We start from the raw sequence: 23,960 nt of genomic DNA, 5'->3' as shown, positions 1-23,960 counted from the left end.
ATTCATTTTTTTCTTTATACGGATGTTATACAAACAAGTCCTTCCTCACTTAGTGTCCTCTTGCCCTTGAAGGAAAAGTCAGGTTCAAGGTGAGGAATTTCAGCTATTTTTAGTCTTCCTCATTAGGGATGAAATGGAAATCTCTGAGGTTGGGCCAAAACATCAGCCCTCCTATGACTGCATACTAGGAATTCAGCCAGAGAGGTGACACCTTTCCTAGGTAGAAATGGGCAAAAGGAAACCCAGAAGTGTTCTGATAGTCTCAAGTCAACGAAGACAAAAACAAACAAACAAACAAACAATAAAACCCCCCAAACCAAAACAGAAACAAACAAAAAGACAAGGCACAGGGCAAGGGAGAAAGTACTCATTCCAAGTATCTGAAACACGGCCAACAGTGTTCTGGGATGGGAACAGATGCTGGCTGGAGGGACCTGTGTGGTTGCCTGTCAGTCCTTCACTCTGTGGGATCCTTGCAGGAAAGCAGACTGAGGGTGCTAGGGAAGGGGCAGAACAGCACCTAGCCTCAGGGCCAATAAGCTGGCGTGTACCTTCTTTTCTTTCCTTTTCTGCCTGGCTCAAACATCACGCCCCTTCTTTCTTCCCTCCCCTTTTGTTCCCTTCAGCATCTCTTCTAATTGCTTCTATTTTTCTTAGTAGCATCCTAGTTGAGGGACTGGGCTATAGGTGGGAGAAAAACATCTCAGTGTCAAATAATACTCAATGTCTCCCCAGAATTTCTAAATAAAACAAATGAAGGATGAGGCAGGAAAGAGCTTCACAGGGTGCCACCTCTATATCACTTGCAGCCGCATGACCACCCTTTGTTCCCGTCTCCAGTAGTAGAGGGCAGGAGGCAGGTTATTGGAGAACAGCTGCAGTGCTTGGGTAGCAGAAGCAGCAGCCACCATATGGAACCCTCTTGATAGGTGTACAGGATGGCAATTATGCCTCTGGCAGATCAAGTCCCCAGAGTGGAAGGTACAGGCCTCTTCCCGAGGGAGGTTGGGGTTAAGCCCTTGAGTTGCTTTTCTTTCTTTTTCTCAAAACATTTTAATTTGGCTAAAGTCAGATCAAGGAGAGACCTGAATGGGAAAATAAGTCAGGAAAGGTAATTTGTTGTGTGGAGGATTTGGGGACTAATGTCATCATCTACACCTTGATAAGACAGGCATCTGGGAATAAATCTACATTAAAGTGTATAATCCTCAGAGTCTTCTTTTTGTTAAAGTGCCACTGAACCAATTCCTTCTTTCTTAAAACTGACCTCCCTTTAATCACCTTTAGGGAGTAGGGGGAACAGGGAGAAGCAGTTTGGAAAAATGCTCAGTATTTGACATAACACCCTCCCAGGCAGGTAGATAGATGCTTTTACCCTCTTAGTTCTTTTGAATATCTTTCCACTGGTCTTGGACCCAATCACCTATTTGAGTTCCACACATGTAAAGATGCTCCTGATTCTCATCCTGATCTGAGTTAACAGCCAGTGGTCTGTACAATAATCTTTCCTGTTAACACGTTCCACAAGGCTAAGGTGGAACACACACAGCAAGCCCATGTCAGTGGTCTAGGCAACTTACCAGCAGGACAAAGACTTTAGTTTTACAACTAAAGTTAGGTTTAGAATACAAATAACCCACAAGAGAGACAATATAAACAGATATTCAAACACAGCACTGTACAAGAGAACAGTGATGATAGAAATGTTCTGCACCTACACTGTCCAAAATGGTAGCCACTAGCCACATTTGGCTATTTGAATTTAGACCTAAATTAATTAAAATTAAATGTTAAGTTTAGTCTCACAAAACGTATTTCAAGTACTCAATAGCAGGCAGTTGAATTTAGATCTAAATTAATTAAAATTTAATAAAATTGAAAAGGAAATTAAGAAAACAATCCCATTTACAACAGCATCAAAAAAAGAATAAAATACTTAGGAATAAACTTAACCAAGGAGGTGGGAGACTTCTACAGAGAAAACTAGAAGGCATTGCTGAAAGAGATTAAAGAAGACACAAATAAATGGGAAGACATCTAAAGTTCACAGAATGGAAGACTTGTTATTGCTAAGATGTCAATACTATCCCAAGCAATCTACAGAATCAATGCAATCCCTATCAAAAGCCAACATCATTTTTTGCAGAAATAGAAAACTCCATCCTAAACTCATATGGAACCTCCAGGGACCCTGAATAAACAATCTTGAAAAAGAAGAACAAAGTTGGAGGTCTCACAATCCCTGATTTCAGAACATATTACAAATCTATGGTAATCAAAACAGTGTGGTACTGGCATAAAGACAGACATATAGACCAATGAAACAGAGTACAGCACCCAGAAATAAACCCTTGTGTATATGGTCAAAGGATCCTTGACAAGAGTGCCAACACCATTCAATGGGGAAAAGACAGTCTTTTCAACAAATGGTGCTGGGAAACTGGATATCCACATGCAAAAGAATGTAGTTGGACCCTTACCTTACACCATATACAAAAATGAACTCAAAATGATTAAAGACCTAAATGTAAGACTTCAAATTATAAAATTCCCAGAAGAAAATGGGAAGCATCATGATACTGGATTTGGTAATAATTTCTTGGATATGACACCAAAAGCACATGCAATGAAAGCAAAAATAAGCAAATGGGACTTCAAACTTAAAAACTCCTATGCATCAAAGGATATAATCAACAGAGTAAGAAGGCGACCTACAGAATGAGAGAAAATATTTGCAAATCATATATCTGATAAGGGATTAATATCCATAATGTATAAATAACTCCAACAACAAAAATTAAAAATAAGATTAAAAAACTTAAGATTAAAAAACGGGCAAAGGACTTGATTAGATATTTCTCCAAAGATGATGTACAAATGGCCAACAAACTTATAGAAAGATGCTCAACATCACTGATGATTAGAGAAATGCAAATCAAAACCATAATGAGGTATTATCTCACACCTATCAGGCTACTATTTAAAAAACAAATGAAAAAAAAACAAAATGAAAAAACAAGTATTGGTGAGGATGTGAAAACACTGGAAGACCTTGTACCCTGTTGGTTGGAATGTAAGTAAAATGGTATTGTCACTTTGGAAAACAGTATAGCAGTTATTCAAAAAATTAAAAATAAAATTACCATAAGATCCAACAATTGGGTATATATCCAAAAGAACTGAAGGCAGGATCTTGAAGAGATATCTGCACACCCATGTTTGTAGCAGTGCTATTCACAATAGCCAAAAGGAAGAAGCAACTCAAATGTCCATCAACAGATGAACAGATTAACAAAATGTGGTGCATCTATACATGTATACATGTGTGTGTATATATACACATACAGAAATATATATGTATAGACACACACACACAACGGAGTGTTAGTAGCCTTAAAAAGAACAGAAATCCTGTCACATGCTACAACGTGGAAGGACAGACCTTAAGGACATTATGCTAAGTGAAATAAGCCAGTCACAAAAAGACAAATACTGGGCTTCTCTGGTGGCGCAGTGGTTGAGAGTCCGCCTGCCGATGCAGGGGACATGGGTTCGTGCCCCGGTCCGGGAAGATCCCACATGCCGCGGAGCGGCTGGGCCCGTGAGCCATGGCCTCTGAGCCTGCGCGTCCGGAGCCTGTGCTCCGCAACGGGAGAGGCCACAACAGTGAGAGGCCTGCGTACTGAAAAAAAAAAAAAAAAGACAAATACTGTATGATTTCATTTGTATGAGGTATCTAATGTAGTCAAATTCATAGGAACAGAAAGTAAAATGGTGGTTGCCAGGAGCTGGGGGAGGAGGACGTAAGGTTGTTGTTTAGTGGGTATAGTTTCAATTTTGCAAGATTTAAAAAGTTCTAGAGATTGGTTGCATGACAATGTGAATACACTTAATTCTACTGAACTGCACATTTAAAAACAGTTAAGATGGTATATTTTGTTGTATGTTTTTTGTCACAATTAAAAATTGCTTAAAAGAAAATTAAATTTCAAATTTGATCCGTCAGTCTCATTTGCCACATTTTCAAGTGCTCAGCTGAATTCTACAGTGCAGCTCTGTAGTATAAATGATTTGTGAGTCGTTTTCTGGCAGTAGGTATTTGCCTAAATATTTAATCGCAAAGAAGTGAAAAGACAGCCAATAGATCAAATACAGAAAGAAGGCACTAAAAAGACAAAAACAAAACCGGTGAGAAAATATAGGTTTTGGATCGTATGATGACAAATCCCTCTCATTTAATCTGTTGGCCAAGGATCACCTCTCACCCTTCCCTCCTGGAGTGTTAATTTTTGTTTTTATCCGTAACAAGGTATTTTTTTCTTTGGTACACGCTTTTCTCTAGCCAATAAGTATCCAACATTTGGGGCCAAAACTGTTCTGCTTAACTATTGCTACTTGTCCACAGCTAGGATCTCTGAGGCACCAAAGTGCTAATGATGGAAGACTTCCCAGACATCAAAGGTAGTTTCACTTCTGGCTTGAAGGGCTGGAGGTCTGATTCAATCATGAATTAATCCTTGACTCCTGAAAGCCTGAAGCGCTTGAAAGAAAACTGCCTGTAGGCAAAGCCATCAAGCTCTCACAACCTTGAATTATCCTCAAAGGTCGAAGCAAAATCCTTTCAGGTGTTCATCAGCTTTATAAATCTGAATTGCTCTGAGAAGTTAGGATTGAAAAAAATTGTTCCAGCCTCTCATGGGTCATGCTATTGCCATGAGAGAGGGGCAATGAGATCTTCTGGTGGACTGGGAAGTCCTTTAAGACTAAAGTACAACGTCTGAAGACCACAGAACAATGTCTATACATTTCAACGGCTACCAAATAACACACAGTTTAAATAAAACAAAGAAGAAGAAAGATTCTTGGAGACATACAAGTGACCTCATTGCATTTATAGCATGGTGAAAATTAATGTTAGTTCAGCCACCTTGTCAGAAACAACAGGTACAAACTATATTCTTCACTTGCAAAACGTGAGTCTGTAACACAGCCCAACAGCCTTTCAAGAATTACTTAGTGAATAACTAGTGTTTTCTATTCTTTGTCACTATATTTTAAGACCTGGGCCTTGACACGGATTAGCTAAACAGACAAAAATTCCTTATCTTGCTTTTCAGTGAACCACATTTAGAGTTCAGCCAGCTTCTGGACAGGGTTGGAATAAAATGCAAAGGCAGCAGTCCAGGCCCACTTCCCCTTCAAAGGTTTTCTTACTTTCAAAAATAAAGTATGTTGGCATTGCACTTATTCGTATGGAGGCACCCATATGGCAGTTCAGCCACTCAGACATGCTTGAACAAAGAACAATTTTCATCTTCAAATTCAGATTTCCAGGGGGCAGCAGAATCGCCAAGTGGGGAGGAAGTGTGGGGACAGCACCACTCAGCCAGCCAGATTCAAGACTGGTGGGACGGATGGGAGGACGGATGTCACCATCGCCTGGCTTACAGCTACTCACCGCTGTGCCGTGAACAGTCCTCCTTCGCGCGGAGCCCTCCGGTGGTGTTACAAACAATTTTGGTCGCTCCATCGGATTTCTAGAGTGTGCAGCTTTGTAGGGCATGATGTTGATGGGGCTGCAAGATGCTGAACGAGGACACATGGGGGTAACTAGGGTGCAGGTGATTGTTTTACACGCAAGAGTGCCAGAGGAGCAGTTGAAGGAAAGCCAAAAGCAGGATCAGGAAAAGTAGCAAAGCGGAGATAGAGAGAAAAGTAGGGAGAAGATGTTATTACCTAAAGGTGTCCAGACCATCATACTCAACTCTCCTCAAGGTCCTATTAGTTTACAGTGTGTCCAAAAGGAGGGCATGTCCAAATGAAAAATCTGGAATATATAAACTATTTGGCTATTTAAATACTTATTAAAGATATAGATGTAAGCCAATAATTACAGAGAGCAATGGTCTTATAGTCCCATAAGCAGATGGTTCTGGTAAAACGTGACATTAGTGACAGATAATTTTAAGATAAGGATTGTTTATAATTAGATTTTTCCTAATAGCTTTAAGATGGAACAAACGGTGGAAAGACAGCAAGTGAGCAAGCAGGCAAGCAAGATATACTGCAACTATTTTGGGAGTAAAATTCAACAACCACTGGGGAAAAAAAGCAACTGAAATTTTAAGATGTTAAATGACCAAGTCTTATCAGGTATTAAGACTTGTTACAAGAATAACTAATAATTTCCAGAAAAAAAAATTCTGTAAGTGTTTTATCTACTTAAAGGCAGATCAAATGCACGCTTCTGGGTTTTCCCCAAAAGCCAAGGCATTTGATGGTTCATAACAAGCAGCAGAACGTATGGGGAAATGGGATGTCATCATTTAAAACGGTGAAGGGAACATAAATATGTTAGAATTGCCAAAAATAAAGCTGAATCACGAACAGCTGTTGCAGTTTTACTCAAGATAGAAATATTTTTTTGAAAACCACGTAGCTTCTGACCATTCACCTTCAAAGGAACATTACCATTAATCAAGTGATTCTGAGTAACAGTGGGTTTAAAGAAATTCACAGAACACTGCGTAGGTATCAAACATGTGGGTACTAATGTTCCAAGGTTCATTTTCGGATCTCATCCGGAAATCTTGTTTTCCAGCAAAAAATAAGACAATTAAACATGACTACTGAGGGGAATGCTATGTATTCGGACCATGTTATAAAATGACTTTACCCGACCCTAGCCATTGTAGTAGCAACCCTTTAAAGAGACTGTTAGGTCAACTGAATATAACAGTATTAATAAATTAAAAACTCAAAAGTTAACAGGACAAATTCAAGGTAATCTCAATTTCAGAATTATAGTTAAAAATATTTAAGTGCTTTTTTGGTTTAGTCTACAGACAGAAAGTCCATCAGATTGCATCTGTATTCCTGTGTTCTCTTTCATTAAATGCCTTGCGGTATCTCCTGGTTATCACCGAACGGTCAAGGTGGTGAATCTACTGGAAACGGCACTCTCTTCTCCCATCATCTGGAAACAGAACCCTTATTTCTTGGATAAGCTGAAACACTGTGCATTCCCTCAGTTCTCCTTAAAAGGTATATGTCTTACTTCCAAACTGACATAAAGCTTTGCCTCAGACCTTAATCATGAAGGAAGTTTCCTTTGTGTTGTGAAGACGGAGACCCTTTCCTCATGTGGCTTATCGTGGTCACAGGGAAAACTGCTGGAAAACAACCTTTTCTCAAGTGCCACAACAAAGCAGTTGCCCTTCCCAGACAAAGAAAGAGTTCATTAATGCAAACCTCTTCCAAGCCAATCAAATGCCTTTAGAGAAGAACATCCTGGCACAAGGCACTTCTGTGGGATTAATGACTAAGAGAGGCACACACAGCCCAGGGCACAGCCAGAGGCCATTAACTGCTCAAGGATCAAGAAACCCTAGATGACAGCCCTGCTCTGAGGCCATGGGTCTGACACTGAAAAAGGAACGAAGCACAGAAATATGATTTCTTTTCCCTCTAGTGGAAAGTAATAATTTCAGGGGTATCTGTGGAGCACTTCCTTGGAGCATTTCCTGAGACCACCGTGGATGTAACCAATCTCATCATGCCTCTGGTTCATTCTTTATTATAGTGCTGAGTCAATGTGAAGGAAAGGAAAAAAATATCCTTAAACCTACCTAATGAAAATTTGAGGTTTAAAAATCCTCAAATTTAATTCTTCAAGAAACATCGTCTGGCTAATTCTAAGGATACTACATTTCATGGAATTCATCGCTGTTCTTAACAGCAACTATTGAAAACCCTGAAACTTTTAAATCAATTATTCTAATAATCTTGCCCTTCTGAAGAAATAGGAAGAGCAATATATGATTGTTGTTTTCTTTTCCCTCCTAGAGTGCCCTCCATATCCCAAAGTAATTTTATTAAACATTTCTTTTATGGAAATGTCTTTGAGAAATCCTTCCACAACATCTGTATTTCTTTCTACTATTGGTAGCAAGCATGCATTAATTTAACGTGTTCAGGATTTTCTATGTGAAATAATGGCTGCAGAGAAAAGATAATGCAGTTCAAGTGGTTGGAGTGCAGCAGAGAGAATAATTACATAGTAGAATAATAACATTTATTGAGTGCCTACTATGTGCAGGTACTATTTGAAACATTTTACATGTGTTAGCTCATTTAATCCTGAGTTCTAATAATCACATGTATCATGAATGTATTTTTAAAAATGGGCAAGAAAAAAATCAACCCAAAGCAGTGGTCACAGTGAAACATATGAGACTCTGATTTCCAATTTTCAACTGCTCTTATTACTTGTTCCGGGAATTTGCAATCACCAAACACCCTAGGAGTAAGGATGGCTATTTTGATTTGCTACTGTAACCCTGGCTCTGGATGTAGGTCATCCTCTCGCCAATGGCAACTGGATATGAGGTGAACTCAAGGGACGACACTAAAATGGGAAGACAAGAAAAAATAATCAAGGAGACCAGATGGAAAAATAAAAGTGATGGGAAAAATGTTTTTGAGGAGATAAGTGTAAGAGACGTTTACATGAATAATTTCAAATGGAAATTTCTAAACACAACAGTTTTGGTTCATTAAATATAAGCTGTTATCAATGCAATAATAGGTAACAATGATCTAAGGAATGTATTAATAAAACAGGCAACTCAAGTAAAGGCTATGTATGCATTGCTTCACACTAAAATACATTACAAAAATGTATCAATTTGTGAAAAGGAGAATGGAAAAGTTGCAAAGTAAAGAAGAGCCAGTTAGCAGATTAAAAAGCACCTTGGTTGAGCGCCAAGGAAGGTGGGAAGCTGGGCAAGTCGAATGGGTGGAAAATGAGGAAATGGTGTTGGAAGAGACTAGAGGAAGAGTGAAAGAATTGACAAAAGCTAGTGATGACAGAAATAGCAAAGAAAGACAATTTTTTAGCTGTGAGGCAGTCCTTTAGTATGAAACAACATACAATGTGGAGGTTCAGAAGCATGAGAACCATAAACTATTTAGATCCTATGAATTAGGACTGAAAAGCAGTTTTAAAGGTTTTTCAATTAGCTGGACATAAAGAAGAGCTTTCATGACTTATATGAAAGTATGACAAAATGCACATAAAAATAAAGTATTTTGAAATAAACTGTAGTTTTTTCCTTCAGAAAATTCTCAGATGCAATGTGACAGCTGACAGGAGAGTTACTTTATAGAAAACACAGATCACTGTGGTCCAGCTAGTTGAACGCACAATGGTACAGAGAGCATCACGAGGGTGCCGAGGATAGAAGCACGTTTAAGACCTAGTCCACCAATTTTCTAAGTGCCTCTGGTATAACTCACTTATTGTCAATCTCTTGTTTTCCACAGGCAGGTGGTGGGAATGCCTGCACTTGCTTCCTTGACTGCCTCCCAGGGGTACTATGAGAATAAGGGTTGATACTAGCTCATTGGACACCACAGATGAAAGATATCATAAAACCACCAAGAATTATTATTAAAAAAGAGGGCTAGTGAACATGAGGTGGCTTGCAGAGGCAAAGCCTTTTTAAAGGGAGCTTTATGAAGAGGCTGTGCAATTTCTCATGTGCCAAACATGAGGGCTGGTTACATAGATACACCAATTGTGCCCAAAGATATTTGGGAAAGTCAAAATCAACTCACCATGAGAGAGACACTGCCAAAAGCCTAATAGGTATCTTTCTTTCCAGCTAGATGTAGACTCTATACTAACTTCTCATTAAACTAATTGGCTCATTCAGGGGTGTTTTATATTTCAAAAAAGTAGAGGAGTTATAACTAATTATAATAACTAGTACTTGGCACATTTTACATATTTTCAAAGTATGTAACAAATAAGAACACTGTAATTAGCCTTCTCCACAACTCTTTATAGAGTTTTGAAAGGGTACTATTCCTCAATTACAGATAAAAGACTAGCCCAGGGAGGATGTGACTAGTCCACAGCTACATTATGAAACACTATGCTTAAATCGGCTTGTGCTTTGAGTTTATCCCCAGGCCCACAAATTAGTATTAGATATTAAATTATTTCTACCTTTGATCATCTGCTCAGATGCAGGGGCAGAAAGAAAGGTGGGTAAGGGATAGGATTTTCTGGTAACACTATGAACAGACAGAAGCCTCTGAAGCCATCTGATCACAGGGAGGGGCATCCTTTACCTGCCCGGCATCTGGTGTCCAGATAAGATGCTAAGACGGATGCTCAGAGGAAACGATACCAGGGGCATGAAACCAACACCAACAGACACATTTCCAACGCCATTCCACCAGGAGGAGGAGAAGCACGCGATGGGAAAAATTGAGATGGGATTAGATGAAAATGGGTGGCTTAGAGACGCTTCTAAAGGAGGACTTTACCTCACGGAGAAAGTTGCACCTTGACAGTTTTACCTGTATCTCCAGACAAGGCAGCTGTGCTTTTACTTCTGGCCAGGAACGAATGTGTGGGCGTCAGCAATCTGTTAACCACGCTGCTCTCCCATGGGCTGAGCTGCAGGCGGCGAGCTAAACGTCACCACATAAGTGAGATGTTAGAAGCATTCTTTCCAGGGGCGAGGGGGTGCAAGGCATCACCCCTATCGCTCCCACACGCCGGGCCTTCGCGAGAGACCTCGACAGAGACCAGGCTGTCCGGGGAGGAAGCTGGTGGAGAGTCAGGGCAGGAGGGACTCTGCTCAAAGGAGCAGCTATTCCATAAGGTGCCTCTCTTCAAGAGGTTAAGTTTGTGGCAGGCTCTGTATTAGTTTTATGGACAAAGATTTTGCTAACCACCCTCCTATGGATCCAACAGGTAACAAAACAGAAGAACCATTTCCAGCAGGTTTGGCATGTATCTCTGAGTCTGTCGAACCCATCTGCCCTCATCAGGATGGGCGGTGAGCAGACAGCACACACCTCAGCCAAAAGGCGTCCTAAGTACCCTGAATGTCAACTTCAACAAAGTCGAAGCTTCATGCAAGACTGGAAATATGTGGGTAGAGAAAAGGTCTCCATTAAATTTTGCTACATCTCCATGAATTGCTACTTGGGCAACTGGAGGAAATTAGATATAATAAAGTGAAAGAGGACTCATGCAACGTTCTATGTAAGTTTTTCTTTTGACTTTCCCATTTAGCAAGCAAGTTCTTTAAGGTCCCTGGTTTGGCAAAAACATAAAAATTCTGATGGAGGATAAGGGTAAAGCTGAAGATAAAATTAAGATAGAAAAGCCAAAACTCAATATAATCATAATGTCAGAAATTACTAGTGGGTGTGTGAAGAGTCAAGAAAATAAATTTAAAATGATGCAATGAAGTGGAGTCCCAAATTGTACTGGGGCTTCACAAGACCACTGTTAGGAAATGCATGCTAATTATAAATTAATTACTTTGCTTATACTGTTAGCTTCCAGTGATGGTCCATGAAAATATAGAAGCTAGTTTCCTAAGATATCAGGAAAGAAGCTTGCAAAATCCTACAAATATCACTAAAATAAAGTGATCATATACACTTGACCCTTGAACAATACAGGTTTGAACTGCGCACATCCACTTATACATGGATTTTTCCACATTTTATATTTCCCAATAAATATACAGTTGGCCCTAGGTATCCATGGATGCAGAACCGGCAGATGCGGAGGGCTCACTATGGAACTTCAGCATCTGAGGACTTGGGTATCTGCGGCGGCTCCTGCAACCAACCCTCCGCGGATACTGAGGGAGGACTGTATCTCTATTTTAGAATACACTTCCAAGTCGCTTATAAAAGTCTTTCAAACTGTCTAAACCTGACAAGGCCACTTCTGTTCTGCACCATAAACAGCAGGTGCAAGTCCTCTGGTCTCTGGAGCAACTGTCCTTATAATACATTTTTATATATGTTATATTTTAAAGAAATGACTTCTGAATTCTAGGAAATTAGTTTTAGTTAATAGAAGCCATCCGATGTTAAAGGCTGTTGTAGAAAATATCCGCTCCTATTTGAAAGGAAGTATCAACCTCCAATAAGTACGTTAATTATCGGACTTTATTTTAAAAGAGTAGCTATTTTGATGAAGGTGCTGGTGAATTTAAGAATTAGTGAATTCTTTACTAGAATTTCTGTTTATTGGGAGAGTCTTCATGGTTAAATTCAATCTGCTGACAAATAAAAAGATCTGTTATAAAAACTATTGTAATAGTTAACACCGTTAGTAGAACGCACAGTAGGATAAGTGCTATTATAAACTATAGTATGGCAGAGTGTGTGTGTGTGTATGTACCGCAGAATATAGTCTAACCTAAAATTAGAATACATTCAGAGAATTAAATCAGTGGGAAAAGTGATTAGGATTAAATTAAAATCTTCACTAGAATTGTATTTTCAGTAGATGATGAAGGGAAGAAGAGGTGAATGTTTCCTTTTCTTAGATAAACTCTGTAGGATAACTGGCTTAGAACTGTAGAGATGGTTTATCAATGAAAAGCCATGTCTTTTTTTCCCCTTGATTGAGAAGCTCAATTACTTTATTTCTGTTGGTCTTTAAGGCATCAACCAAAGAATCTGCCTCAAATGAAGATCATTAAACACTCTCTCTGACTGGTGTTTAAAGCAAATCCAAAGAGATTTGTTTTATAGCTTCGAAACTGTGAATGAAAGATTTTGAGAGGAGAAACGTTTCCACTTCTATCACATTCATAACTATGCTCTGAGCAAGAGAGAAACAGATCTCTTCCATGACTTTTTAGTAAAGGTTAGTACAGGAGAGTTACTTTATTGTTTTTTGTTTTTTTTTTAACCTAGAGAGGCCTAATTGTGAGATGATAAGCTCCCGAAGGAAAGGTATTAATTCTCATGAAACAACTACAGTATTGATCCTACTTAAGCACTTAAAATGAGATATCGACAATTCCCATAAAAGACCATCTGGTCCAAGGACACAATCAAACATTAGAGATATTTGTGCTACCCTGTTCCTTCACAAGCAGGAGATCACTATTCAGTTCCAGATGATGGGTGCCATGCAGAAATCAGGCAAGTGTTGCCACATCCTGACCTAAATGTCATATGAAATCTTACATTTTTAAATATGATGGCAATTAATTAGATCTAAAACAGGAACAAAAAACCCCTGCTCTGGTCAAACAGAACACGTGGGCAGGATTCAGCTTTAGGTCCTCCACCATGTCCTCTAATCTAGATCCTGGGGAAAAAAATGTATGAACTAATTTTCAGCAAAGAGTAGCCAATTTCCTTCTTACTTTTTTCAAACGCCCTATTCTTCTTCCTTGAGAAAAAAGCTGGTTAAGCAGGAAGCTTAAGATAATATGCGATACACATTTTTAATGCAAAAATTTCCAGGGGCAATATTCTCTCTGTTGCAGCGATTACAGAAATCTTTGGTAATCAGGGGTTTCCTTTAACTCGGGCATTTTATCAGTTTATGTGACACTATATTCAGGTGTGATGGTCAAAATATTTAAAAACTGGTGGGGCAAGGCACCAGTAGAGCTCTCCTAGTAGAGCTAGTAGATAACACTCTGTAGCACAGCTCGGGGAAGTGGATATTTACCAACTGGTATGGAAATATTCCAGCATTTTGAATAACCAGCAGAGCATTCCAGCTGAATGTCAACTTTAATAGTATCAGAGCTTCAGTTTAATATCAGCTTTAAGGCCTGTGCAGGGCTGAGAAAGCTCAAACAATCTAGTAATGGTGTACACTCTCTATGATCAGACTGTAAAAGCCTCTAATAATTTGATAAGAATGCTCTCTACTTTGATAATAAAGCATAATCGAATTTAAAAAATAGCAGAAAAGAAATTATACTAACTAAATTACTTAAATCTCTAAATTAGAGAAGTTCAAATGCAGAAGATTTCTATTCTCATTAAAAGACAGAGCCCTCTCACTGTGCTAGTTCTGCCTAACTTAAAAAAAAAAAAATCGCTTCCTGGACCACACGGGAGCCCCTGGATGAAGCGGATCTTTCTTCCAGGCTGACCTCGTCAGTTAGACCAGAACTGGTTCACAGTTCTTTTGATAAGGGGGAAGGAGACACGGAACCCGTAAATTTAGTGCTCTCCCCCTTATCCTTTTAGTCCAGCTTAGCATTGGGTTTTATAGGCCTGCACCATGATTCAACGGGCAATTTCCTGGCCCCAGCTATGAACAGCTTATTGAACTGCCCCTGACCCTTAACCTCACCCAAAGGAAGAGCGCGTGGAGTCAGGATTGATGTAAGGAAGGACATCCATGAAGGAGAGAACTACAAATGCAGTGCAGCAACAACATGGGTTGGGAGCTGGTGATCTCTGTTCTAGTCCCTCTTCTCCAGCGATTAACTTGTAGGATTTGAAGTCAGGCCCTTCACCTCTTAGGGACTCTATTATCCCAATTGAAGTAGATGAGCCAACCAACAAATTTTTCCCAGTTCTGAGATCCAATTACTTAAGGATATTCAATCAGATATTGTCATGCAGAGTCTACAAAACATCTTATTTCTAGTTGACACAGCACTGTCAATCCACAGAAGTGTGGACAGTACTCTGTTCGGTTTATTGCCCATCTGCCTACCCCCAACCTTGCCCCAGTTTCGGCTACGGGATTGTAGGAGGCAATAAACCAAGGTTTAACTGAAAACTGCCATGAGTCCCAGTTATAGTTTGTCTTAGACCCACGTTCACAAAAATATAAAATTCAAGTGCTAAGCGACCAATCCCAAAGAAAAGATGAATACACAACTGTTAAGAATAGCATGCTATATTTTACGTTATTTTAAGGGAATTGGTTTGAAAATAAAGGCTACTTATGAAAGGAACTTCAATTCATAACACTTTAACATATAAAAGGCCATTAATTTGACTACATGTCTAATATCAACGATTTAGGCAAACTAGGTTAAAAAAATGATTTAGGTTAAAAGGCAAGAATAGGCAGTTGATTCATTTACTGCTTTAAGAGATTAATTATAACATCAACGCATTATATTGTACATAACAATGACACCATAACTTTTATACAATACAAAATATACAAATACACATACACACATATAGAACATGCACACATTACATTCTTTTTAAAGACTATAAACACTTCAAAACCAATCAGTTTCTTAATAAAGCACTCAAAGTCACCACAGTTTGTTACTTTCAAAGAGTATGTGTTTTTATATTGCACAATAATTCTTTGGTTTTTTAAATTTAAAATCATTTTAGTTATGTAAAACAAGCAGCTTATCTTAAAAGCTCGATTTTTCATTCTATGATGCGTAAAATAAAACTTTCATTTCATAAGTAACTCAACATTCATGTACTGTAAATCCATGGGATGAACAAAACTCAAAATTCAAATAAAATGTTAATTGGAGGATTATGAATATTGAAATTTTTAGGAGGCTTAAATAATGATGTTCTTGAAGTTAGGCCAAATCCCTTTAAATGAATGGACACCAGAAAACCAGTCACACACACACAAGAAATGCAGTAAGAAAGGTTTGGTTAAAGGAGAAATAAATTAGCAAAATGAAATCTATCAACATGAATCATTTAAAAAGGTCTTTTAGAAAGTTAAAGCCTGGAATTCCCCAAGTACAGATGAAAAGTCAAAGACAATCTGATTGAAGTGAAATAAATGTTCATAGCAAAGATTATTTGCATGTTGGTGGATAAGTGGGTGATTTCTGGAGCTGTAAACTCATGTACTAAAAACTTGAGAGAAGCACCGCTTTCATCACTGCTAAATGCAATCATTCAGCCAAGTTCTAAAATGAGAACCGTTCTTGTCGCAAGGAAAATGCTGCTCAGACGTTTATTGCTTTTTTACTCTGAAGTTTTTTTCTTCCTATTTAAGAAACGTAGGGAAAGCAACTTCAGATGCTTACTTTTATCTGTAAACATCCAGAAAAAAAAAAGCATTAAGGAAATAACAGAACACTTTTTTTGTTTTCCTTTTGACTGTACCTCTATCTGGAGAATTTAGTAAAGTTGCAGATGAAGAGGAGAGCCGCTTGCTAATGACGGGATCAACATGTTTCGAAAGATTCATGGTGGAAACTGACCTCCTGTCTGGATCTAAAACAAATGGAGATAATGCTAATTGACAGCCAGCATGCAGGATTGCAATTTCCTAGTTCACTGATGGAAGGAAAAAGTAGGATTGGATGCTTTCAGCTCTATGACTAGATCTTTACTATAGCACAGTTTTCTAAGTGGACATTTTAAAGGTAACTTAAAGGCTAGAAATAATACTCATTTTTCTTATAGGAAAATAAAAATACAAAATAACTATTCAGCTCACCAGTTAGTCAGCTAGGGAAATTCAAGCATATTGTTATAATACAACAAATGTAGGAAGACCAAAGGAAAGCCAGCGGAGGACAACGAAAATAATGGAAGGGGACTGTGAAGCACAAAGGGGCCCATAAAAGTGAACGCCTTGGGCTTCCCTGGTGGCGCAGTGGTTGAGAGTCCGCCTGCCGATGCAGGCGACACGGGTTCGCGTCCCGGTCCGGGAAGATCCCACGTGCCGCGGAGAGGCTGGGCCCGTGAGCCAGGGCCGCTGAGCCTGCGCGTCCGGAGCCTGTGCTCCGCAACGGGAGAGGCCACAGCAGTGAGAGGCCCGCGTATCGCAAAAAAAAAAAAAAAAAAAAAAAATTGAACGCCTTCATGATTTCCCAAAGTGTGAACAATAGGGTAGTAATAGTGCTGGTAAGCTAGAATGCAAACACTAGAATAAAAAGAACACCAGGTTCTGTGCGTCTGCTGATACCTTTGCTTGTAGAGTCATTTTACCCAGGGCATTAAAGTTCATTATAGAAAAACAGATTAAAAAGAAAGAAAAAGAAACCCTTTAGGTGTGGTAAGAATGGCCCCCAGAGCAGTTCTTTTTTTAAAGTACACTAATAACCACTCCTCTGTGCCCATAACACAGAGTTTAGTGTGGTTTACAGATGTAGAATCAGCCCACAAACCTGCCACACAAAACTGGCAGCAATGCAAAGAAAATCAGAATTCTTTCTCTTTAAGTTTATTAATAATATTCTTATTGCAGTTGGATAATTTTAGGGTAATTCTTAAAGTTCAAGGCAGAAGAGAAATAATAGCTGTATAAAAGGCAAAAATCAGCTCTGATAGTTTGTTCTCCGTACAGTGGAACTAAGCTATAACCACACTCACTAGCGTAAATCATGTTCCCTGAATAAAACTGTGCATAAGGAAAAGTCTAAACATCTCATCATTATATTTACGTAGGATGCAGGGAGTTTTTCTGGCCTATAATAGCCAAAGTTAAAGGGGTTTTGCCATATTTTATTTTATTTTCTATGGTTAGCTTCTTCTAAAACTGAAAACAAACCAAAATATTCCTCGTGAGAGAGGCCTTCAAACCCCGTTCCCACTGGTCTAACTAACACTGGTGGTAAAAATGTTAAAATTTCCCCCACAGAATAACCATTTTGGGCCATTATTTACAGTGTGCAGGAGATAAGCAAGTCTTCCACCAACATCAGACATTCCTGTCTTCTACAGGGACTCATCTTTACGGTTGAAGCAATTAAATTAAAAATTTTTTTATTTATTGAAGTATCCTTGACTTACATGAAGCAATTTAATTATTAAAAGGAAAATAACCAACCATCATTTCTGTGACTCAAATTTACACTTAACTGATGGGCTCTTAGGGCAATCCTAACAAAGAAAAGATTTAGGGTAAAATGTCAAAAGGAACATCTTAATGATAAAATGTGAGGTTCAAGGGCACAAGGAAGGAAAATGAAAGTCATTTCTAGGAGATCTTACAGCAATATCTTTTCTGATATTGCTTTATATGTTAAGCTTCAGTTGGGGGGAGATTGTGTCTACATGCAGGCCTAGCATGCATCATTAAAATTATGGAGATATAATATGTATTTATTATATTACTTAACATGTAAGAATTTTTAATCTTTTTCTTTTCCTCTCTGAACAAAACACAGATCCACAAAAGGATTCATGAAGAATCGGTTTAAAACGTATAAAGTTTTACAAAGCAGTGCGAGCTGATGTGGGAGCAGTGAGACAACACACTGATTTAATCTGGATTAAATTCAACTTCTAGGATTTGTTCATTGTACCTACCACAAGTTAGGCCTTGTGGTGAAGTAAGGGGTACTCAAAGTGATCAAGACCTAGTCACTGCTCTCAAGATCTCAGCACATCATTCTGACCTTTGAGAATTTTGGCAAATTCCCATTATTTTCAAACTACTCTGTTCCAGTATAAGAGCCATTTTCTCTAATTCACAAACCTTATAAAAAAGGATTTTATCCAACGGCTCACAAATACAACGCTGGTTTCTCTTGCTCTGAGTGGCAATAACAAAGGTTATATATTGAACTGAGTGTGGAAGCAAGAAGTAAAGCTAAGTAACTTGAGTTCCCCTCAAAAATGTTTGAAAATCTGTAACAGGTTTACATGTGTAACGTGCACATGTAAAACAGGAAGCCAGGTAAAAGAAAAATAAGTAAGGTTTTAAAGTACATACCATGACAGCTTTTTTGCATGGAACAAATATGCAAAATTATCCCTAGAATGAAATATCACATGTAAATGATCCTTATGACCACAGATTTGATATGTGCCCCACAGCAAATACCACTGGGTCATGAAGAGCCAAGGGAAAAAAACATGCTTTCAAATTTGGTTCACTGCAAAGTTGTGGCAACATGCTTTTAGATCTTTTTAAATGAAGGGGTTATAGAAGACACACTGAATGTTAGGAATGAAAGAGAATAAAGCAAACGAAAATCCATAGCTATTCAGATTAAAACTGAAAGTGGCAACAGCTGTACTGATGGGGCGGTTGGGTGGATAAAGCCACACTGGATGTACTTTGAGCCCTGGTGATGTATTAGTGAAAAAACGTTTTTTTAAGGTTTTATCCAAAAGGATCATTTAAAAAGAAAGTAAACATAGTACATGTAATTTCTTTATTTCAATACCTTTAAGTCACCTGAGTCATACTATCAACACTTGAGAAACACTGTGCCACGTCCCAGATCTAGGTCTATGCAACAGGATATTAAGCATGCATTATGACTAAGGTGGTGATGGTTCAGCTATCGATGAACTGGCCCTAGGTCTGAGGTGCTAGCTACAGGTCAGGCAATCAGCAAATCACAAGGATGTCTGTACCAGGTTTTCTAGTACCACCAAAAGTTGTGAAGTGGTGGTCCAGTCCTGCTAAATCGAGAAAGGTGAATGATGACTCAACAAAACCACCTGGGGACAGAATGTAAGACAATGATTTTTCAAAGTAAATTAAAAAAAAAAAAAGCTTATTAGACTCACACAAATGAAAAAGAACTGACACACTATATAAAATTCAAGGTGTATTGAATTTACAGTACAAAAATAAAGCCTTTCACTAAATCCAAATCTCAGTACAATTTTATGTCAATTCAAGAACAAGGGAACATCCATTTGCTTGGACATCTACTATTTCTAGCTTCAGAAATCTGTATTTTCTCTTGAAGAGCCTTAGTGTTGCATATACTTTAGGGTCAGAATACATAAGCTCATAGTATTGATTCTGATTGTCAATATTGCTATGGTTCTTCCAGAGAAAAAGACGAAACTGGTTAACCTATTCCATAATCCTGAAACCACTATGCAAATGAATTACTTAAAATAATGTAGAGTTGAAAGTAGTTGTTTAGAAACATTGCATAGATTTCCAATTCTTTAAAGAATTTTGTAAAGGACGAGAAAATCAGCCTGTGTGGAGGGAGGGAACCTTATCTTCTTACCTCCATCACCCTCTTATCCTCAAACAGTAGAAGCATCGTTTAAGTGTAACTTAATTATTTCCGCAGGATTTTTGTTTTGCAAACACAGAATAAAAAAGCAACTGTGACTTGTACTGTCCAGAAAAAAACAGTGATTTTTGAAAGCGGTTACTGTCTGTTTACCTGCGCTGTGGATACTGGGGCTCCCGTGGAGAGCACCTCCCCATGACCACCGGTTATGCTTCTGTTTTGGCTTCAGGCTCCTTTCCATTGTACGTCGTACAACGGCTTCATGGCGTTCCTTAAAGGGAAGAGAGGAGCTGATGATTAGATTCCACCTGGATGCCTGAGGAGTCTTCAACTTAAGGCAGAGTGGAGAGAGAGGTACTACTTAAACTTCCTAAGTCCTACACCTTAAGGTGAGAGTAATATCAACCTGGGTGGGGGGTTACTGAAATTATTAGGTTCCAGTTGATAAAACGCTTGGCATACAGCAGGTACTTAAATAAATGACGATTACTATTAGTACTGGGAGTGTGATGCTTCCATCAACTCACATAAGCCTGGCAGTGCAGGTCTTAGCTTAAACACATGTGGTACTGTATTTTAAAAACAGCATCTGGAATCTACGGATGTGGGTAATCCTAACCCCACAACTTAATGGATTGTACGACTTTCTGTAACTTACCTATTCTGAGTCTAAATGTCCATTTTCACAAAAACTGACAACACCTACTCAAGGATTGAATAAGAGTTAAATGAGACAATCTACGAGAAAATGTTTGTAAATGGTAAAGCCCTACAGAAATCCAATTACTGGGAGTAGTCTTAAGACTTCAGTATAGATGAAGTAAACATAAATAAGTTATAGGCCTAGACCAGAGAAATGAGCTTTTAAAGTTCCTGGGGCAACAGTGACAATCATACCATTCTCTACCTGATTTCCACACCACAACCTCCCTAGAAACTATGACTCTGTAAATCTGCTGCCTCTGAGACATTCTTGGTGTGCATCCCAGCGCCTTAACGGGAAACTTCACAGTAAACGTGCTGTGTTTCTTAAACAGACGAGCCTCCCACGTTTCCCCCAGAGCAGCATCTCACCTTGTCCTCCTCGAGCCTCTGCCTTCGCTTCTCCTCCACAGCAGCCCTCCTACGTTCCTCTTTCAGCCTCTGCTCTTCTAACTTCTTCTTCCGCTCCTCCAGGTGCTTTTCGTAGTGCTGCCTGGCTCGCTCTTCTCTCTCTAACCAGATTATTTCTCTTGCAGCTTCAGGAAGAAAAATGAGGGAAACCAAACACAGGCAGGTTTAAAAACTTAACAGTTAGGGCTGTAGAAACGGCCCACATTTAACAAACATGGATGGGGTCTTTGGTTTTAATTAACCAACCATGGCCTTTGCTTTTCTCAAATTTTCAGGAAAAAAATATTACTGTTAAATTTTTAGCGTAACGTAATATGCAAACAACGAGGCCAGAGAAGATGCACTGAATTCTACTCTTTGGGAAGTGGAACAGCCCTCTAGTTTGGTATATTATTACTGCAGGAGAGTGCATGCATCACATCTCAATGCTGATAGCGATGTGATGAACTCAAACCCATAGTACCATCTGTCTCTCTCTCATTAAAACATGTGCTATCCTCCAGATCAGAAGTGTGTGCCTTGGGCTTCCCTGGTGGTGCAGTGGTTAAGAATCCGCCTGTCAATGCAGGGGACACGGGTTCGAGCCCTGGCCTGGGAAGATCCCACATGCCACGGAGCAACTAAGCCCATGTGCCACAATTACTGAGCCTGCACTCTAGAGCCCATGAGCCACGACTACTGAGCCCACGTGCTGCAACTACTGAAGCCTGTGCGCCTAGAGCCTGTGCTCCGCAACAAGAGAAGCCACTGCAATGAGAAGCACACGCACCGCAATGAAGAGTAGCCCTCGCTCACTGCGACTAGAGAAAGCCCGCACGCAGCAACGAAGACCCAATGCAGCCAAAAATAAATTAATTAAATAAAAATTTAAAAATTTACGAAAAAAAAGGTGTGTGACTTCATTTGTTTCAACATAGCATTGGTTCTGTAAGTGTTAAAAGGATTTGGGAGAAAATCCCAAAGATTGATAGTTGATGAAAGATATGCCTCACAGGCATATCACACTGAGTCAGTAAAAGGATGTCAGGGATCAAATAAACAGCCGACCTTGTGTCTGAAGAGTTCATAATCTATTTAGGTAAGACTTAAAAAAAAAGCTGAATGAAAATATACAACTCAAAAAATATGGTTCAATGATGGAATGCTTCCTTTCTTCTTTACATATATATGCTCCTTCCTCATTTCAGGGAAAAATAAATCCCACAAAACTTTAAAAAATATGATGCTTCCTTCAGCCGTGACAGCTAAACACATTTTTAATGTGAGTTATTAACATTGTTGGCAAAAGTGTCCAAACAAGATATCAAGCATAAACCTGGAGGACACTATGGTGGTATATCAATTAAAATGTTACTTTTTAAGGGAAAAACAATAAATTCAGAACATTTTGCTTCCTCTAAATCTTTGATATTAGAGATTCTGTATTTCTGCTACCATTAAATCTTTCCAGAGCTATTCATTTCAGGAGACAAATCTACTGAAATGGATCTGAACTGGCTTGACTTTCATGGAAGGAAAAGCATGAGGACAAACCCACAGTAAGTTTGTCCTCTGACATCACTCAGGGTGGTACACAGAGATCTGGGTTTTCCCAGCAGCTCTGCTGCTAACATATAGGGAGATCTGAACAATTTCATTTGGATTTCAGTTTACTCTTGCCTAAAACATGAAGAAATTGATCTTCAAGGTTCCTTCCTTCCAATGTTAAAAGCCCATGGTTTTAAAGAAATTCTCAGGCCCAAGTTAAAAGTTTACTCAGAGAAAAAGCATATAGTATGTGCTCAATAAATATTTACTGAATGATTGAATAAATTAAAAAAATACTCTGAGAACACATATTAAAGGTAACAGATAGACAACATTATTCACAATAGCCAAGATATGGAAGCAACCTAAGTGTCCATATCAATAGATGAATGGACAAAGAAGATGTGGTATACATAGGCCATGGAATATTACTCAGCCATAAAAAATAATGAAATCTTGCCATTTGTGACAACATGGATGGACCTAGAGAATATTATGCTAAGTGAAATAAGTCCTACCTAAACCTGGCCTTAATATCTTTATTTGGTCTTGTTCTGCATTGCTCTCCAAAACGTCCTCTTCAATCTCCCTGGAGACCTTTCTCCTTACTGTACCTCCTAAACAAACCATACTTCCCCCATCTCTTTGCTCCTGTGGTTGCCTTGCTGGGAAAGTTGCTATCCTTTTTTTTTTATCCAAACAGATCCATCCTTTAAGGCAGTAGCCTCATGAAAACACAGATTGCTGGGCTCCAACCCTCATTCATTTCCACTTTTTCTAGAATGGGGCCCAGTAATCTTCATTTTAAACAAACTTCCCAGGTGATTCTGGTCCCAAGTGATCCACTGATGGCATATGGAGGAACACTGCCCTTAAGGTCTTCTCCAGAAGCTTCATCTCTTCAGGGCTCATTGCTGCTCTTATGACATCTACCACAAACGTTAGCATTTCTTATACTCTGATTTCTGTGTAGCAAAGGACTCCCCCTCCCACTTTTTTTCCACTCACTATAGTGTTTTTCACAACTTGTACATAACCAAGGGTCTTACTAATTAATTACTTCCTGATTCATTGAGAACTACTTCTTGACTCATTCACCCATAACTGTCCGGTCTTAGGCAAATTATTTAACTTCCTTATGCCTCACTTCTGTCAGGGTAAATTCTGGCTACATATACGACCTTCTCATGGGTTTACTGTGAGGATTAAAAGAATCATTACATCTAACATAGTTAGAATAGTTCTCTGCACTTAGTAAGCATTCAGTAAATATTAGCCATTATTGCTAGATTTGTCATCATCATAATTCCAATTCAGAAAATTAAAGGTAGCTCGTAACATTGCGTTATCAATCACAACAGGGCTAGACATTATTACAACAATAATTAGTTTTATCCCAAATAGTCTTTTAAAGGAAGAATATTTCTTTGTCAAACTCTCGAGTTCCACTTCTAATTTTCTACCAGGACGTGGAGATCCTATTGCAGTGCCTTTTTAAACAACTGTCGTCTTTAAACAGCCATACAGAGAACAGGCAAACAATGGTGAAATAGCAAACAGCAGTTTCATATTATGGCAGAGTAT

The 23,960-nt window shown here is 38.8% G+C and overlaps 1 protein-coding gene across 6 annotated transcripts in view; it reads right to left on the bottom strand.

The window, feature by feature from the left end:
* MAP7 (microtubule associated protein 7) overlaps positions 1-23,960 on the bottom strand; it is a 163,997-nt gene that overhangs the window by 16,383 nt on the left and 123,654 nt on the right. For 4 of the 6 annotated variants that reach the window (XM_032651644.1, XM_032651648.1, XM_032651643.1 and 1 more), the window contains exons 4-8: positions 20,811-20,974; positions 19,890-20,007; positions 15,904-16,014; positions 10,369-10,482; positions 5,459-5,586 (exon numbers count right to left, since the gene is read on the bottom strand). In XM_032651644.1, coding sequence (XP_032507535.1) covers positions 5,459-5,586; positions 10,369-10,482; positions 15,904-16,014; positions 19,890-20,007; positions 20,811-20,974 — 635 coding nt within the window. Of the gene's footprint in view, positions 1-5,458; positions 5,587-10,137; positions 10,483-15,903; positions 16,015-19,889; positions 20,008-20,810; positions 20,975-23,960 lie in introns of all 6 variants that reach the window. The other 2 variants (XM_032651649.1, XM_032651647.1) reach the window with 2 other exon arrangements.

This window comes from Phocoena sinus, chromosome 12 (genome assembly GCF_008692025.1).
Source record: "Phocoena sinus isolate mPhoSin1 chromosome 12, mPhoSin1.pri, whole genome shotgun sequence".
Classification (NCBI taxonomy): domain Eukaryota; kingdom Metazoa; phylum Chordata; class Mammalia; order Artiodactyla; family Phocoenidae; genus Phocoena; species Phocoena sinus.
The sequence above is the reverse complement of the archived record's forward strand: the minus strand, read 5'-3'. Positions and strand labels throughout refer to the sequence as shown.